Below are 15,129 nucleotides of genomic sequence, written 5' to 3'. Positions count from 1 at the left end.
CCACGTAAGCAGGTAACCTGCTAAAATTGATGGTAACCTGCTATCCGGTGAAATTGCATACATTTGGAGTGTTTAGTGGCCTAATTGCACGTTTTTGGGTGTTCAATGGTCTAATTGCATCTTTTTTTCGTTCAGTGGCCTAATTGCATTTTCATGTTACGTTCCGTGGCCAATTTGAACCTTATTCCTTTTTTAAATGCATAAAATTCAAATGATTTTTAAAGTTCTTGATTTATAATCTTTGATGCTTAACTTTGAATGTTATATATTTAGTCGGACTAATTATTTGACCAAAGTTTATGTTAAAATTTATAATATATATATATTTTTAATACATTTTAACATATTCGTAGTATATGTTTAACAATTATGCCAACTCTTATTGGGATAGGGTTCGAATCTAAGACCTTTTTCTTATAGAAATTATTAATAAGTAAGTTAAAAATAATAATTAGTTAACGGAATATTCCGTTACTAAAGTTTATACTAACGGAATTTAGATTATTTAAAGGAATAAAATAATATAATATATGGTAAATAAGGAAAATCATTAAAAAAATATTAAAATCAAAATAATATGAACCATTCATTTTAAGAAACAATACTACCAACATTCGTTTGTTGCAGTTAAGAGTCTAACATTATTGACTCTTATTAGAATTGTAGATTGTAGATAATGCACAAAAATCACTATTACAATTCACTACTATTTTCCCTACAATGCACTACAACACCTTTCCGATACGGCACTGTCTCTATTTGGTTACAGTTTGTAAGAGAATTATTATTATTTTTTTATTATCATTGATTAGTGCTATATATTCACTTCGAACGAAATTATAATTATTTGTTGTGCACAAAATCCTTTCGTGATGCACCATATTATGAATTCTAATACAATATTTGATACCCTATGATGCACAATACCATTCCAAATATGACACTGCCCTTCAATAAGCCTCATGCATCCAGAGATTTGACAGCATCCTTAAGGCTGAAATTATCCTCCAAATCCCATTCACTTTTTAAAATAGGTCTCACTTCCATATCATCAATTTTACAGATTCTCACTATTTATTCTACAACCAATCTCTATCATTTTTTAAAATGAGTCCCGCTTTCATATTATATTATAAATATAATATTATAAATATAATAATAAAATAATATGAAAAAAATAATAAAAATAGAAAAGAAATCAAAAGCTGCGATGCGCTTGTGCAGTAGGTGTCTTTTTCAGTAATTTTGCAGCCTTTTCTCTTATTACAAATTTTCTCTTGTATTGTAAATTTAACTAACTCTCACTCCATTGTGAATACACAGAAGCATAAAACAAATAAAATATTATTTTCTCTCTCTTACTATGTCACATTGTCAATGTGAGATTTGCAGGGATGTGTTCAGTCTTAAGCGAACAGCAACAACAAATCAATCACCAGAAAATAGATAAACAAAACACAAACGACATGTCATGCAATCCCACTATAACACGACATGTCATGCAATCCCACTATAATCCATGTACAACACATTAATGAAACGGATTCCTTGTTTCAAATTTATATAGAGAACTTTGTAAGCATTGAAAAATTTAAATAATATTGTTGGACCGTGGTGGATAATTGATTGTTAAATTAATTACTTTAATTAGGCTAATTGGACTAATATTTATTTAATTGGTTTAATTAAATGGCCCATTGAATAATTAATTAGTTTAATTACTTAATTAAATGTAATTGGATGTTGGATTGTTCGGTCCGAGATGATGAAATATTTAATCGAGTTGGACCAGGCTGCTTGTATGAATTGGGTTGCCTAATTAGCGGGCTTGACTTGGTCTTGGCCCACTAAAATTATATGTGGATTATATAATTTTGAGGAATTTGAATATTTGATATTATTTGAAAATTTAATGAAATCATGAACCTAGACACAATGGTGTCCCGGTACATTCCTCAATTTAATTAAAGAAATTAAATTAAATAAGGAATTAAGAGTTGGTTGGAGATTTTCCCTCACACTCACCACTATAAATAGTGGTATCATTTTCAAGAATGGGAGCTCTGGAAATCTACATATTGAAGCTCTGCCGAAATCTCTCCAGGATATCGTCTGGAACACGCCCGCAGTTGCACTGCGTATACCGCGCTGAGGAACACGCCACTTGAACACCGGAAGCCCTTCTTTGAAGATCAAGCTGCATATTAGCCCTTCATTGAAGAACAAGCTACATAACTCCGGAGGCCCTTCAGCAAAGAACTACTTCCAGTTCGGCATACTCCCGAACTCGGTATACTTCCAGTTCAGCATACTTCTGAACTCAACACACTTTCAACAAGGAATTCGGCATACTTCCAGTTCGGCCATACTCCCGAACTCGGCATACTTCAAGTTCAGCATACTCTGAACCCGGCACACTTCCAATTTGGCATATTCCAAATTTGGCATACTTCCAATAGGCATACTTGTAGTAGAGAATCAGAGGACTTCTCATATACAGAGATTGTACCCCTTCCCGTTTGATATATACTTGATACTACTTGTAACCGATACTTTGAATTTTGAATATATACAATTCGAGTTTTTCGCGCTTACATATTTTGGCACGCCCAGTGGGACAGCTCTGCCTCTCATCTCTCTACTACTATACCTCTACCTGCGCATCAAATGGCATCGAACAATCCCATGTTCAGGAGGACCTATGCCCAAGCTACCAAGTCCAAGTCTACGCTTGTAGCTAGCCCTGGCACAACCCAGAAAACGCAAGGTCCGCTGACAAGGAACCGCACAAAGGATTTGGGGGTCCGAGTACCTGAACCTCAGTCCATGGCACGACGGGTGGTTCGAAGGCTCGACAAGGCCCCTGCTGCCTCAAAGGCAATTGCTTTTGCTGGAAGTCCACCCTCGCCCAAGGGAGCTACCGATGGTGGTAGTCCAACTTCTATGCAAGGGAATGCTAGTAGCGGGAGCACTTCCCCCGTAACTCCGCCTCATCCATTATGGAAGGTTGCACCTGAGTGGTCGCATGTCTACAACGTCATGCCGGCCATGGCGACAAACACAGAGTCTGTGGAGGAGCAATTAGCTAGAATTGCTAGGTCTCTGGAAGGAATGGCTGTCACTCTCCAAAATCAAGAGAAACGGCTTAACACCCTCGATAATAGGGTAGGAAGCATCATGGAGGAGCAAGGAAGCCATGCTCCAGGAAAGCAACCTGAAGGGCAAGAAGAGGTTGGCCAGCAATCACCACCACCTCATGTTAGCCATGTGGTAGGAGAGGCTGCTTCCCACTTACCTGCAACTGAGAAAACTATTCCAGTTACCGAAGGCATGATACCGGTGGATCAGTTGAAGGACTACATAATGGGGGCCATCAAAGGCAAGTTGGATGGAGGCCAACCTTCATATTCCTATGCTAAGCCCTACACACAAAGAATTGAGGAGTTGAAAATGCCCTACGGCTATCAACCTCCTAAGTTCCAGCAATTCGATGGCAAGGGAAATCCCCGACAGCACATTGCCCACTTTGTGGAGACATGCAATGATGCAGGGACTTATGGCGATCTGTTGGTAAAGCAGTTCGTCCGTTCATTAAAGGGAACTGCGTTTGATTGGTACACTGACCTTGCGCCCGGCTGCATTGATAGCTGGCATGATATGGAACGTGAGTTCTTAACTCGTTTCTATAGCACAAGGAGAACGGTCAGCTTCTTGGAACTCACCACTACTCGCCAATGGAAGGGTGAACGCGCCGGTACCTACATCGAAAGGTGGAGGGAACTATGCCTGAATTGCAAAGAAAGAATATCCCAAAGTTCTGCAATTGAGATGTGCATCCAAGGAATGCACTTTGAACTCTCCTATATCCTACAAGGGATTAATCCAAAGTCCTTTGAGGAGTTATCCAGTCGTGCTCACGACATGGAATTGAGCATCGAAGCCAGCAGAGGGCTCAACATATTGAACTTGCCTAGCTCCTCCAATGCACCTGGAAAACAAGAAGTTAAAAAGTGGAACAAACCTTTTCCAAAGCAGGAAAAGAAAGAAGTGATGAATGTGAAGGCTACTCCCATGACAGTCTTCACTAAGGCAACTGAAAGGCCTAGGTCAAGATCATTTTTTGGCCCGTCAAGGGGTGGTAGAAGGCCGACAATTGAAGAAAGGCAGGAGAAGACTTATCCTTTCATGGATTCCGATGTATCTCCCATGTTTGATGAACTACTCAAACTTAGGCTCATTGAGTTGCCTGAAATGAAACGTCCCGATGAAGCTACAAGGGTGGATGACCCATATTACTGCAAGTACCACCGTCTTCTTGGTCATCCGATTGAGAAGTGTTTTATCTTCAAAGACAAAGTTATGGCACTGGCCAGGGATGGAAAAATTGAGCTCGCTGATGCTAACGCGAGCTCGAATCAAATCTCGATCACACCCGGACGGTTCGCTCCGCTGTGCACTGAAAAGGAAGATGGGAAACAACAGAAGCGTCCACTCCCCTTCATTGTTAAGCACGCTGTCGGTCAAAGTTCAGAACCACGGCGGAACGATAACACATCCGAAGGAAAATGGGTGATTGTCACTCATAGAAAGAAGAAAGTTGAGCCTGTGAAGTATCAAAAGCACATAGTGAAAAGTTGGCTTGAGAAAACCTCAAAAAATACTCATGCCCGCAAATCAAAAACGAAGGGCCATGTCAAACAGCCACGTGCACCAGTTCCTTTGGCTCAATATATGCCAAAAGGATTTGATCTTCAAGGGGCAGGCACTTCTAGCTCCTGCTTAAATACAAATGACAAGCCAGAAGATGGAGGTGAATGTTCATCTCCTAAACATATCGAGGACGAGGAAGTGCTAATGCATAAGGCTACTTCCTATTCCACAGAAATTACCTTCAAGGATGAAGACTTGTTACTTGGAGGCATGCCACACAATCGCCCATTATTTGTTGAAGGCTACACCCGTGGGCAAAAACTCAAAAGAATTATGGTTGATCAAGGCTCAGTTGTCAACATCCTATCCCTCCGAGCTGTGAAGGACCTTGGTATATCTACAGATGAGCTTGCCCAAAGTCGTCTAATGATACAAGGCTTCAACCAGGGAGGGCAAAGAGCAATCGGCATCATCAGACTTGACTTAAGAATTGGAAACCTAAGTTCAGGTGTCCTCTGCCATGTCATAGATGCAAGGACATCTTATAACTTGTTACTTGGAAGGCCGTGGATACATGAAAATGGGGTGGTACCCTCGTCTTGGCATCAATGCCTTATGTTTGAAAAGAACGGCGTAGTTGAAAAGGTTGTCGCCGATGAAAGCCCTTTCACAGAGGCTGAGTCCTACTTTGCGGATGCAAAGTTCTACATTAAAAGGCAAGTTATTGTTGAAGATGTTGAGGAAAGCAATGACGATTCACCTTCCCAGTCAAGGTCAAAAGGAAAACAAGTTGTAGAGGGAGATCAACACAACACAAAACTCATTTTCCCGCTTGCAAGGATCGATACACTCAAAGCAAATGCAGCAAAATCATCTGAAGAGAAAGATGGTGGTAAAGTGGGCCAAATATTCCCCGCCAAGCGTACAGAGGGTTTCGACCCTAATGCTTATAAGCTTCTAGCCAAGGCTGGCTATAACCCCAACGAGCCACAGAAGTTGGGAAAGCTTATCCCAGAAGCCGGTGGTAAAGGCAAAGCAAATCACCAAGAACCTCAAACGCGCGAAGGGTTGGGCTATGTTCCTCCTAAACCAGTGCGCATTCTTATAAACAGGGCCGCAAGTAATTGTATCTCCGCAGAGGGAAGCGAGTATGACCCAAAACTCACTCCTACCAATGGTAATGGGCAAGACAAAAAGAAGTCAGTCTTCGATCGAATTGGTAAGGCGGACTCTCGACGCTCAGTCTTTGATAGACTGGGGTCAAGTCCTAAAGCCCTAAAGAGAAAGTCGATGCATGATCGACTTGGAGCTGTCCAAGTTGTTAACGACAGTGCCAATGTTCCTGCTGAAGTGGAACCTCCCAAAAGGCTTAGAAGCATGATTCCTTCTCGGATGAGATGAGAAACATATATTCATGTTTCATGCGGTGAAGTGTTGAAAGTCCAACCGAAGACCATTGTACACACTCGTGTACATAAAGAAGAAAATGAGGAAAGCGTAGGCTCAAGTGATGACGTACTACCAACTACTCAGGAAGAGGTGGCATCGTCGTTCCATATCACTTTGTGTGATGAGACCCCGATTGAGGGAGAAGATGCGGAGGATGCACCCCATGAGTTAGAAGAAGGGGTACGAGCCGCAGTGGACGAATTAAAAGAGGTTGATCTGGGAACTCCTGAAAATCCTCGTCCTATCTTCATTAGCGCACTCCTTTCTGATGAAGATGAAGAAATCTATGTCACATTGCTGAAAGAATATATTGATGTCTTTGCATGGACATACAAGGAGATGCCAGGGTTAGACCCAAAGGTAGCTGTACACCGCTTAGCAGTGAAGAAGGGGTGTCGCCCGGTTAAGCAAGCTCAACGACGCTTCCGCCCCGAGCTCATTCCCTCGATTGAAACAGAAGTTAATAAGCTTATTGAGGCTGGCTTCATTCTTGAAGTTAAATATCCAACCTGGATATCCAGTATTGTGCCCGTGCGCAAGAAGAACGGCCAGATCCGCGTCTGCGTAGATTTTCGGGACCTCAATGTGGCATGCCCGAAAGATGACTTCCCGCTTCCTATCACCGAGTTAATGATAGATGCTGTGACTGGGCATGAGATCCTGTCATTCATGGATGGCTCCTCCGGTTACAATCAAATCCGCATGGCGCTGGAGGATGAAGACTTAACTGCATTCCGAACGCCGAAAGGCATCTACTGTTACAAAGTAATGCCCTTTGGTTTGAAAAATGCAGGTGCCACATACCAACGGGCTATGCAGACAATATTTGATGATATGCTGCACAAAATGGTTGAATGCTATGTAGACGACCTGGTTGTGAAGTCGAAATTGCGCACAAATCACTTGGTGCATTTAAGGCAAGTCTTCGACCGCCTACGGAAGTTTCAACTCAAAATGAACCCCCTGAAATGCGCTTTTGGGGTTGCTGCTGGAAAGTTCCTCGGGTTTACTGTTCGACACAGGGGCATCGAGATCGAGCAAGCAAAAATCGATGCCATAATGAAGATGCCTGAGCCGAGAAACCTTCATGAGCTTAAAAGCTTACAAGGGAAGTTGGCTTACATCCGAAGGTTCATATCAAACCTAGCGGGAAGATGTCAACCTTTTAGTCGATTGATGAAAAAGGGCATCCCATTCATATGGGATGAGGCATGCAAGAACGCATTTGAGAGTATCAAGTCATACTTGATGAAGCCGCCTGTGTTAACTGCTCCTGTTCACGGTCGCCCGCTGATCCTTTATATCTCCGCCCAGGATTGTTCTGTAAGCGCCTTGCTTGCTCAGGAAAACGACAAGGGGAAGGAGAATGCTCTCTATTATCTTAGTAGAATGATGACCCCGAACGAGTTAAAGTACTCCCCAATTGAAAAGCTATGTTTGGCACTTGTGTTCGCCATCAAAAAACTTAAGCATTACTTCGAGGCTCATACAATCCGGCTTGTTTCCAAAGAGAACCTGGTGAAGTATGTTATGGCGAAGGTCGTGCTCTCTGACCGCCTTGCAAGGTGGTACTTATTGTTCCAACAATTTGAAGTCATCTATGTGTCGCAGAAGTCTGTCAAGGGGCAAGCCTTAGCCGATTTCTTAGCAGACCATCCAATACCTGCTGAGTGGGAGTTGTCTGACGATTTGCCTGATGAAGATGTGCTTGTCATTGAAGTCCTACCCCCATGGAAAATGTACTTTGATGGAGCTTCACATAGAGAAGGGGCAGGTGCTGGAGTTGTCTTCGTCACTCCAGAAGGCGAGGTGTTGCCATATTCATTCACCTTGACCGAGCAATGTTCAAACAACGTTGCTGAGTATCAAGCATTGATACTTGGGCTCGAGATAGCGGCTGACATGAAGCAACTGAGAATTAACATTTATGGAGATTCAAAGTTGATCATAAACCAAGTGTTGGGTCTATATGAAGTGAAAAAGGCGGAGTTAGTCCCATATAACAACTATGCAAAGATACTCATGCAATGGTTAGGGGACGTCACAATTGAACATGTACCGAGGAAAGAAAACAAGCAAGCTGACGCCTTAGCCGCATTGGCTTCAACTATTGCTCATCCTGCAGCCCGAATACAAGTATGTCAAAGGTGGGTGGTTCCACCAATCTTTAATGAAGACGGCTCAGTTGATGAAACTGTTGAACTCCCTACTGCCTCAGTGTATGATATAGGCAAAGACGACTGGAGGCAACCGTTAATTGACTACCTCACTAATGGAAAGTTACCTGAAGATCCCCGTAAAAGGGTGGATATAAAGCGTCAAACTCCTCGCTTCATCTACTATAAAGAAACATTGTATCGTCGTTCCTTTGATGGAATATTTCTCCGATGTCTAGGGGAAGAGGAAGCTTTACAAGCTATGCAAGAAGCTTATTCTGGGGTTTGCGGTGCACATCAATCCAGTCCCAAGTTGCATTTCCACATTAAGCGAATGGGATATTATTGGCCTACAATGGTAAAGGATTGCATAGACTATGCTCGAAGGTGCCAAGCTTGTCAATATCATGCAAACTTTATCCATCAACCACCAGAACCTCTGCACCCAACAGTTGCATCTTGGCCATTTGATGCTTGGGGACTTGATGTGGTTGGCCCAATTACGCCTAAGTCATCTGCAGGGCATGCCTACATATTAGCTGCCACCGATTACTTTTCGAAATGGGCTGAAGCCGTGGCATTGAAGGAGGTGAAGAAAGAAAATGTTGCAGACTTTCTCCGTGTCCACATCGTCTATCGATTTGGTATCCCGCGATATATCTTAACAGATAATGGGAAGCCATTTGACAACAAGTTGATGAACAAGATCTGCAAGCTTTTTGACTTTAAGCAGCGAAACTCATCAGCTTATTATGCAGCTGCAAATGGGCTTGCTGAAGCTTTTAACAAGACCCTATGCAATTTGTTGAAGAAAGTGGTCTCAAAATCGAAAAGAGACTGGCATGACAGAATGGAAGAAGCTTTGTGGGCGTATAGAACCACATACCGCACGCCTACTCAAAGCACTCCATATTCTTTGGTGTATGGTGTGGAAGCGGTCTTGCCTCTAGAGCGCCAAATACCTTCCTTAAGGTTGGCCATACAAGAGGGGCTTACTGACGAAGAAAATGCTAAGTTACGCTTGGCTGAGTTGGAAGCCTTGGACGAAAAACGTCTGCAAGCGCAACAAAGCTTGGAATACTATCAAGCTCGCATGTCTAGAGCTTTTAACAAAAGGGTTAGGACCCGTTCCTTTCAAATTGGGGACAAAGTCCTAGCTGTTCGCAGGCCCATCATTATCACGAGAAAAACTGGCCACAAGTTCACTTCAAGGTGGGATGGTCCCTACGTGATTTTGGAAGTTTACACAGGCGGGGCTTATAAGCTAATTAGTGAAGATGGTTTGAAGATCGGTCCAATTAATGGAAGGTTCCTAAAGCTTTACCACCCTTAAACTTGGGTGTCAACACAAGTCATGAAGATGTGATGAATGACTGATCCACCAAAAATGCAGCACGTGGATAAACTGCTAATGCATCTCGCTTTGTCTATGGGTGGGCCCAAATCATAGATGCTCCTGGCACGCATGAGTCTAAACTGTGAACGGCTCTACTTTGTAAAAAAAAAAAATCATTTGAACTACGTTTGACTTGATCTCCTTGATAGGAGTACGTAGGCAGCTTAGAATCAAATTATCTAAGTTCAGTCATAACAAAATCAAATCCAATTCATGTTGCAAGAGTGGGTTATCTAGACAATCCTTCAACGGGTGAAAGAAAAGTTGTATGAATTATCGCTAAAGGACCGGCACATAAATGAGAAGAATTCAATTATCAAAAGTTAGAAACGAAACAACAAAAGTTCTTGCAATCAAAAGAGAAACTAAATGACAAAGAGTATCAGTCAATAAAAAAGCCTAAAGCTAAGCATATCGTCTTTGCACGCTTCTAAGCCTCTCTTTGCCTCCTTTAAGCTCGTTTCATCTTCTGGCGTCAGTACAGTCAGGTCCTTAATGCGGGTGACCTCTGCCCCAGCCTCCGAAACGGCAGTCTTAGCATTGCCCAGGTCATCTGTAATTTTGGCAATCGCAGTGTCGCATTCCTCTGCCTTAGCACGAACTAACTTCAGTTCTTTCTCCAATTCCTCTTCCCGATCTTTTGTGGCCTTAAGCATCTTATGTTGGCCCAATAGATCTTTCTTGAGTTTCCTAAACTCGTCTTGTGCATTCTTAAGCGCATCCTTCGCCAGGGATAAAGACAGAGACTCGCTCGATGTTTTGTCAGAAATTGTGGACCTTAAGTTATCAAAGGCTTGAGCTTTCGTGAAAATGTCTGCAACCCGTGTTTCCAAGGGAGAGATATCAATGTCTAACTTCCGCAGATTTGCAAAAGCGTTCAAAAAGCTCTCTTGCAAAGATGAAACGTGTTCTACCGAGGTGTCGTCCAACTTTTTGCGAAGCTTGTTCCAGACATTTATGACAACCACCTTAAATTCTTCCAGTACGAGGTCTTTTCCATCAAAGACAGAGACCTCAGGTCTATCTTGCTGACCTACGCGTGGCTCGTCGAGGGAATTCCCCGACTGGTGCGTGTTTGATGCTGAGGCATTGTTTGAATGTCCACTTTCTCCAGTATTGCTGGCTGCCACCCTTTTATTTGATGACTCAGCCCCTCCACTAGCAGGTATCGCCACATTTTCCTGTCAAGAAGTAAAAGAGGGTAAATTAAGTGCTACCAGCAATCATTGGGATAAGCGAGAACAGTGATTTACCTCCACTGGGGAAGGCGAACGTCTGTCTCATCGCCGTTTCCAGTGACGGTCATGGCTTTCCTCATCACCCGAGTCCAACCGTACCACATCGGCCCTGTTTTTTGAGATGATATGCTCCTTTCTCTTCTTGGGTGGTGGTTCATCTCCCTGGACTAGGTGTTTGCCCTTCTTGGCGGTGCCAGCCTCCTGCTGCACGTTGGCTGGATCCTCAGGAGCTAAACCCTTGATATTGCGCTCGAGGTAGTCCCCATGGACTTGGGCCCACCAATCTTTATAGCCCGGCGAGAAATACTTCTTCATGGTGACAGTAACTCGAGTCGCGGGAAATGTCACTCGCGACCCTGAACCCCTAAGTGTAGAGTGGCGCCAACGTTGGAAACCCTCCGAAAGCGTGACCTCACGTTCATCATTGCCCAGTATGCCAGAGCTGCCGTCTTGGTAGTAGCTGAACTGTCGGCTGAATCGATGAGGAGTGTAAGGCTCTGCGATACATGCATCCGCCCATCGCAATATGAGGTGGTTAGAACGAAGACACATGAGGTACTCGTGGTCGGTAGAGTGTGCGTCCCCATTATCGAGGAAGTGGAGATCCTTAGTTAGGCGGCGCGTCGTGCAGAGCCAATTGGCGCTGTCGGCTTTGAACATCTTACGACGAGCCTCTACTGGTCCATAATACCTCGCGCCACCCTCTCCAGAGTAGGCAATCATCAGCGGGGAAGCGGACGTTTGATCATTTGCGAAATGAGTGTCGAAGTAGAACGATAGCCATCCATACACATAGTGAATGGGAAAGTGACTATCAACTGACCCCGGCGTACTAGAGTGCGATATTACATTCAATCCATTGTAAATGCTCGCAAGTACAGGGATCCCAAGGTTCAGTGTTTTGCCCGTCGCCATTAGACTAGCCATTTTGAATGTTTGGGCTTGAATGAGTCGCGTTGCTTTGATGGGGAGCACGAATACGCACAGCCAACAACTTAGGTATGCCGCTAAATGGGTCTCCTCCTCGTATTCGGAGGGAATTCCAAGCTCAGCAAAAGGCGCTTTGGTCGTTTTGGTCCAACCCTCGAATGCTGGGATCTTGCCACTTGGATTATGGGTGTTCCTCGGGCGAGTCTTCTTCTTATCCTCCTTCCTAGGCGGTGGCCTGTCATAAACTTGCGGTCTTCTGCTCCAGAATTCTATCCACTCAACAACGTGAACTGAACGACTTTTCTCCTGTTGCCCACGGCGACCACCTCGTTGCCTAATTCGGTTACCAAGGTGACAGTATGCTTGGAACAAATACTTACAACATTGAGGGGCGGAGTCGATGTCTTCCCCTGTTAATTGCGAGGCAGTTGGAACATACTCATCGTAGATGTCGCCAGATATCGGTAGACCGCAAAGTACATGCATATCCCAAAGTGAGATTGAAAGCTCACCGAGGGATGTAAGTAAGGTATTTGTCATGGGGCACCACGCTTCGCAGAATGCTTGGACGATAGGCGTCGAGCGGTCATATGTGAATAAGGAGGCATATACGCCGTCGTAGATCGTCACATCCTCTAGAAGTTTGCGATGCCGACTGAGTATAGCCTCAGTCCACTCCCAATACCCCTTTGTGAAGCTAAATTCACCTTTAAAGCTGGGGTGCTGATTCCATGAAGCCTCACCTTCAAGTATCCATCTCCCTAAAGTCGGGAGTGTGTCTGTGTAGTCCACATGACTTAAGCCGGTCTTCAGAACCCATGTTTTCGATGGCTGGGTGTCAGTGTCATGGGTCCAATTTTCCACTTTATATGGCGGTATCTGGGAAAGACGAGTTCTCGACGCCATTGGTGGGTAAACGATGAACGACATGCTATCTTTTTCAGTCTCGTCGCTTGATACTTTGAGCCTCCTCTTCTGATCGGCTCCCACGGTTTCCCAAAACACTACCATTGTTCAAAGATGGTTTGCGATGTATGAATCTGCATGAAAATCAAGAGGCCAAGTCCATAAGTAATAACAATTTGTAAAGCAAGGAAAAGTTCTAAGTCTAAAATCGCCATGAAACTGTTCAAGGAAATTTTTCACGTGATGATATGTGCACGAGGCAACCCATATAATATATATTATACGTATACACTTACCACGTACATATATTACATATTACATGCGTGTGTACATATATTATATGGTAAGGCAATTATACACCCACAACTTATATAATGGAAGCATGGGTTATATATTATATACCCTCACATACCAGTGGCCCACACGACATATACATACCCACACTATAAAACATACATATATAATATACGGCTTATATATGAATAGTGGACCATGTTACTATGTATTATATATAAACCCATTCTGGCAGTAGGGTGAAAAGAAAAAAAAAAGCAAAAAAAAAAAAGAAAAAGCAAGAGCCTCCCATGTTACATATACGTGTATGTTCATACACAATTGCACACTACCCAAAACTACCTTATATAAATGTATTATATATAGGTAATATAGCCACACTACATGCATGCTAGTGGACCGTGTGTTTATATTGCATATATGTAATTCGAGCAATGCAACGCAAGCCAGTGCATTACATCAGTGAACATGCAAAAGGACGCGTGGAAGCTCAGTAACCAAAGTTAGGCTCTTGGTGGTTGATATCCAGCATATCTAATCAGTTCCATTCAGTCGTGGTTAAACAGCAAAGAAATTTCTCTTGCTATTTTGGAGCTCCTGTTGACAGTGTCACCGGCGACCTCTGTAGCGGTCTCCTCTGGCGACATGGCTCACTGGCGACCTCTATTTCATGGACGAATGCAGCAACAGCAACCTGCCGGGGCAGGTGCTCGGCGACATCCTGGTTGCTTTCTACTCCGGTGATGGTAGCTGAACACATGATGCCAAACAAAGGTGGAAGACATTTCAGAAAAAATCAAATTTCGAAAAGTTCCGATACATTGTTGGTGGCGACGGCGAGTCCAAGCAACCGGAAAGTTAACTCCCAGAGAATCTCGGCTTTGTCCGCTGCAAAAACAAAAAAAAAAAAATCCAGGCAAAAAGTATGGTGCGCATATTCATATTAAAGATTACCTGTAACTTCCCTTCAGCTGGTTAAAAATGCAGATGAGTGAGTTGAAGATGCAGTGAGTATGTTGCATTATTTATAGTTGTGGGATGAGAATTTTAAGTATGCTGGGACTCTAATTCTGTTGCTCAATCCTTATCAGTTTATAGTTCAGTGGTTAATCATATGGTGGAGGAGGAGATTAACATGGTTCGTTGCTGGACGTGATTTCATTGCGTATTATGAGGCGTGCAAAGAAATTAAGGATCCAAGTTGTTTGGCTAAGGAAATGAAATGGGCCGTTGGTTGTGGACATGGTTTTTGTTGGGCTTGGTGCATATATTAGAGATTTCTTGCAGTCAGAATATAATTATTGGGCTACTATATGCAAATTTGGGCGGCTACGATTAATTTCGAGACTACCATCCCTTTGCATTTGAGGCACGTCAACCAAGTCTCGAAGGGGCAATTTGTAAGCATTGAAAAATTTAAATAATATTGTTGGACCGTGGTGGATAATTGATTGTTAAATTAATTACTTTAATTAGGCTAATTGGACTAATATTTATTTAATTGAGTTAATTAAATGGTCCATTGAATAATTAATTAGTTTAATTACTTAATTAAATGTAATTGGATGTTGGATTGTTCGGCCCGAGATGATGAAATATTTAATCGAGTTGGACCAGGCTGCTTGTATGAATTGGGTTGCCTAATTAGCGGGCTTGACTTGGTCTTGGCCCACTAAAATTATATGTGGATTATATAATTTTGAGGAATTTGAATATTTGATATTATTTGAAAATTTAATGAAATCATGAACCTGAACACAATGGTGTCCCGGTACATTCCTCAATTTAATTAAAGAAATTAAATTAAATAAGGAATTAAGAGTTGGTTGGAGATTTTCCCTCACACTCACCACTATAAATAGTGGTTTCATTTTCAAGAATGGGAGCTCTGGAAATCTACATATTGAAGCTCTGTCGAAATCTCTCCAGGATATCGTCTGGAACACGCCCGCAGTTGCACTGCGTATACCGCGCTGAGGAACACGCCACTTGAACACCGGAAGCCCTTCTTTGAAGATCAAGCTGCATATTAGCCCTTCATTGAAGAACAAGCTACATAACTCCGGAGGCCCTTCAGCAAAGAACTACTTCCAGTTCGGCATACTCCCGA

General features: G+C 43.0%; 1 protein-coding gene across 1 annotated transcript; it reads left to right on the top strand.

The window, feature by feature from the left end:
* The first annotated feature begins 7,275 nt into the window (after window positions 1-7,275).
* On the top strand, window positions 7,276-9,588 carry LOC109154405. The gene is made up of 2 exons (XM_019302204.1): window positions 7,276-9,350; window positions 9,423-9,588. The coding sequence occupies exons 1-2, from the start codon at window positions 7,276-7,278 to the stop codon at window positions 9,586-9,588; spliced, it is 2,241 nt and encodes a 746-aa protein (XP_019157749.1).
* Window positions 9,589-15,129: the final 5,541 nt, after the last annotated feature.

The sequence above is a fragment of the Ipomoea nil genome, unplaced genomic scaffold, assembly GCF_001879475.1.
Source record: "Ipomoea nil cultivar Tokyo-kokei standard unplaced genomic scaffold, Asagao_1.1 scaffold2647, whole genome shotgun sequence".
In the NCBI taxonomy this organism is placed as follows: Eukaryota; Viridiplantae; Streptophyta; class Magnoliopsida; order Solanales; family Convolvulaceae; genus Ipomoea; species Ipomoea nil.
This window is presented reverse-complemented; position numbering and strand designations above follow the sequence as displayed.

Bases quoted from the DNA above. Each gene is read 5' to 3' on its own strand.
- LOC109154405 (XM_019302204.1), top strand. From the start codon at position 7,276: ATGAAAAAGGGCATCCCATTCATATGGGATGAGGCATGCAAGAACGCA. The intron at 9,351-9,422 runs GTCTAGAGCTTT...AGCTGTTCGCAG, and splicing joins GAATACTATCAAGCTCGCAT to GCCCATCATTATCACGAGAA.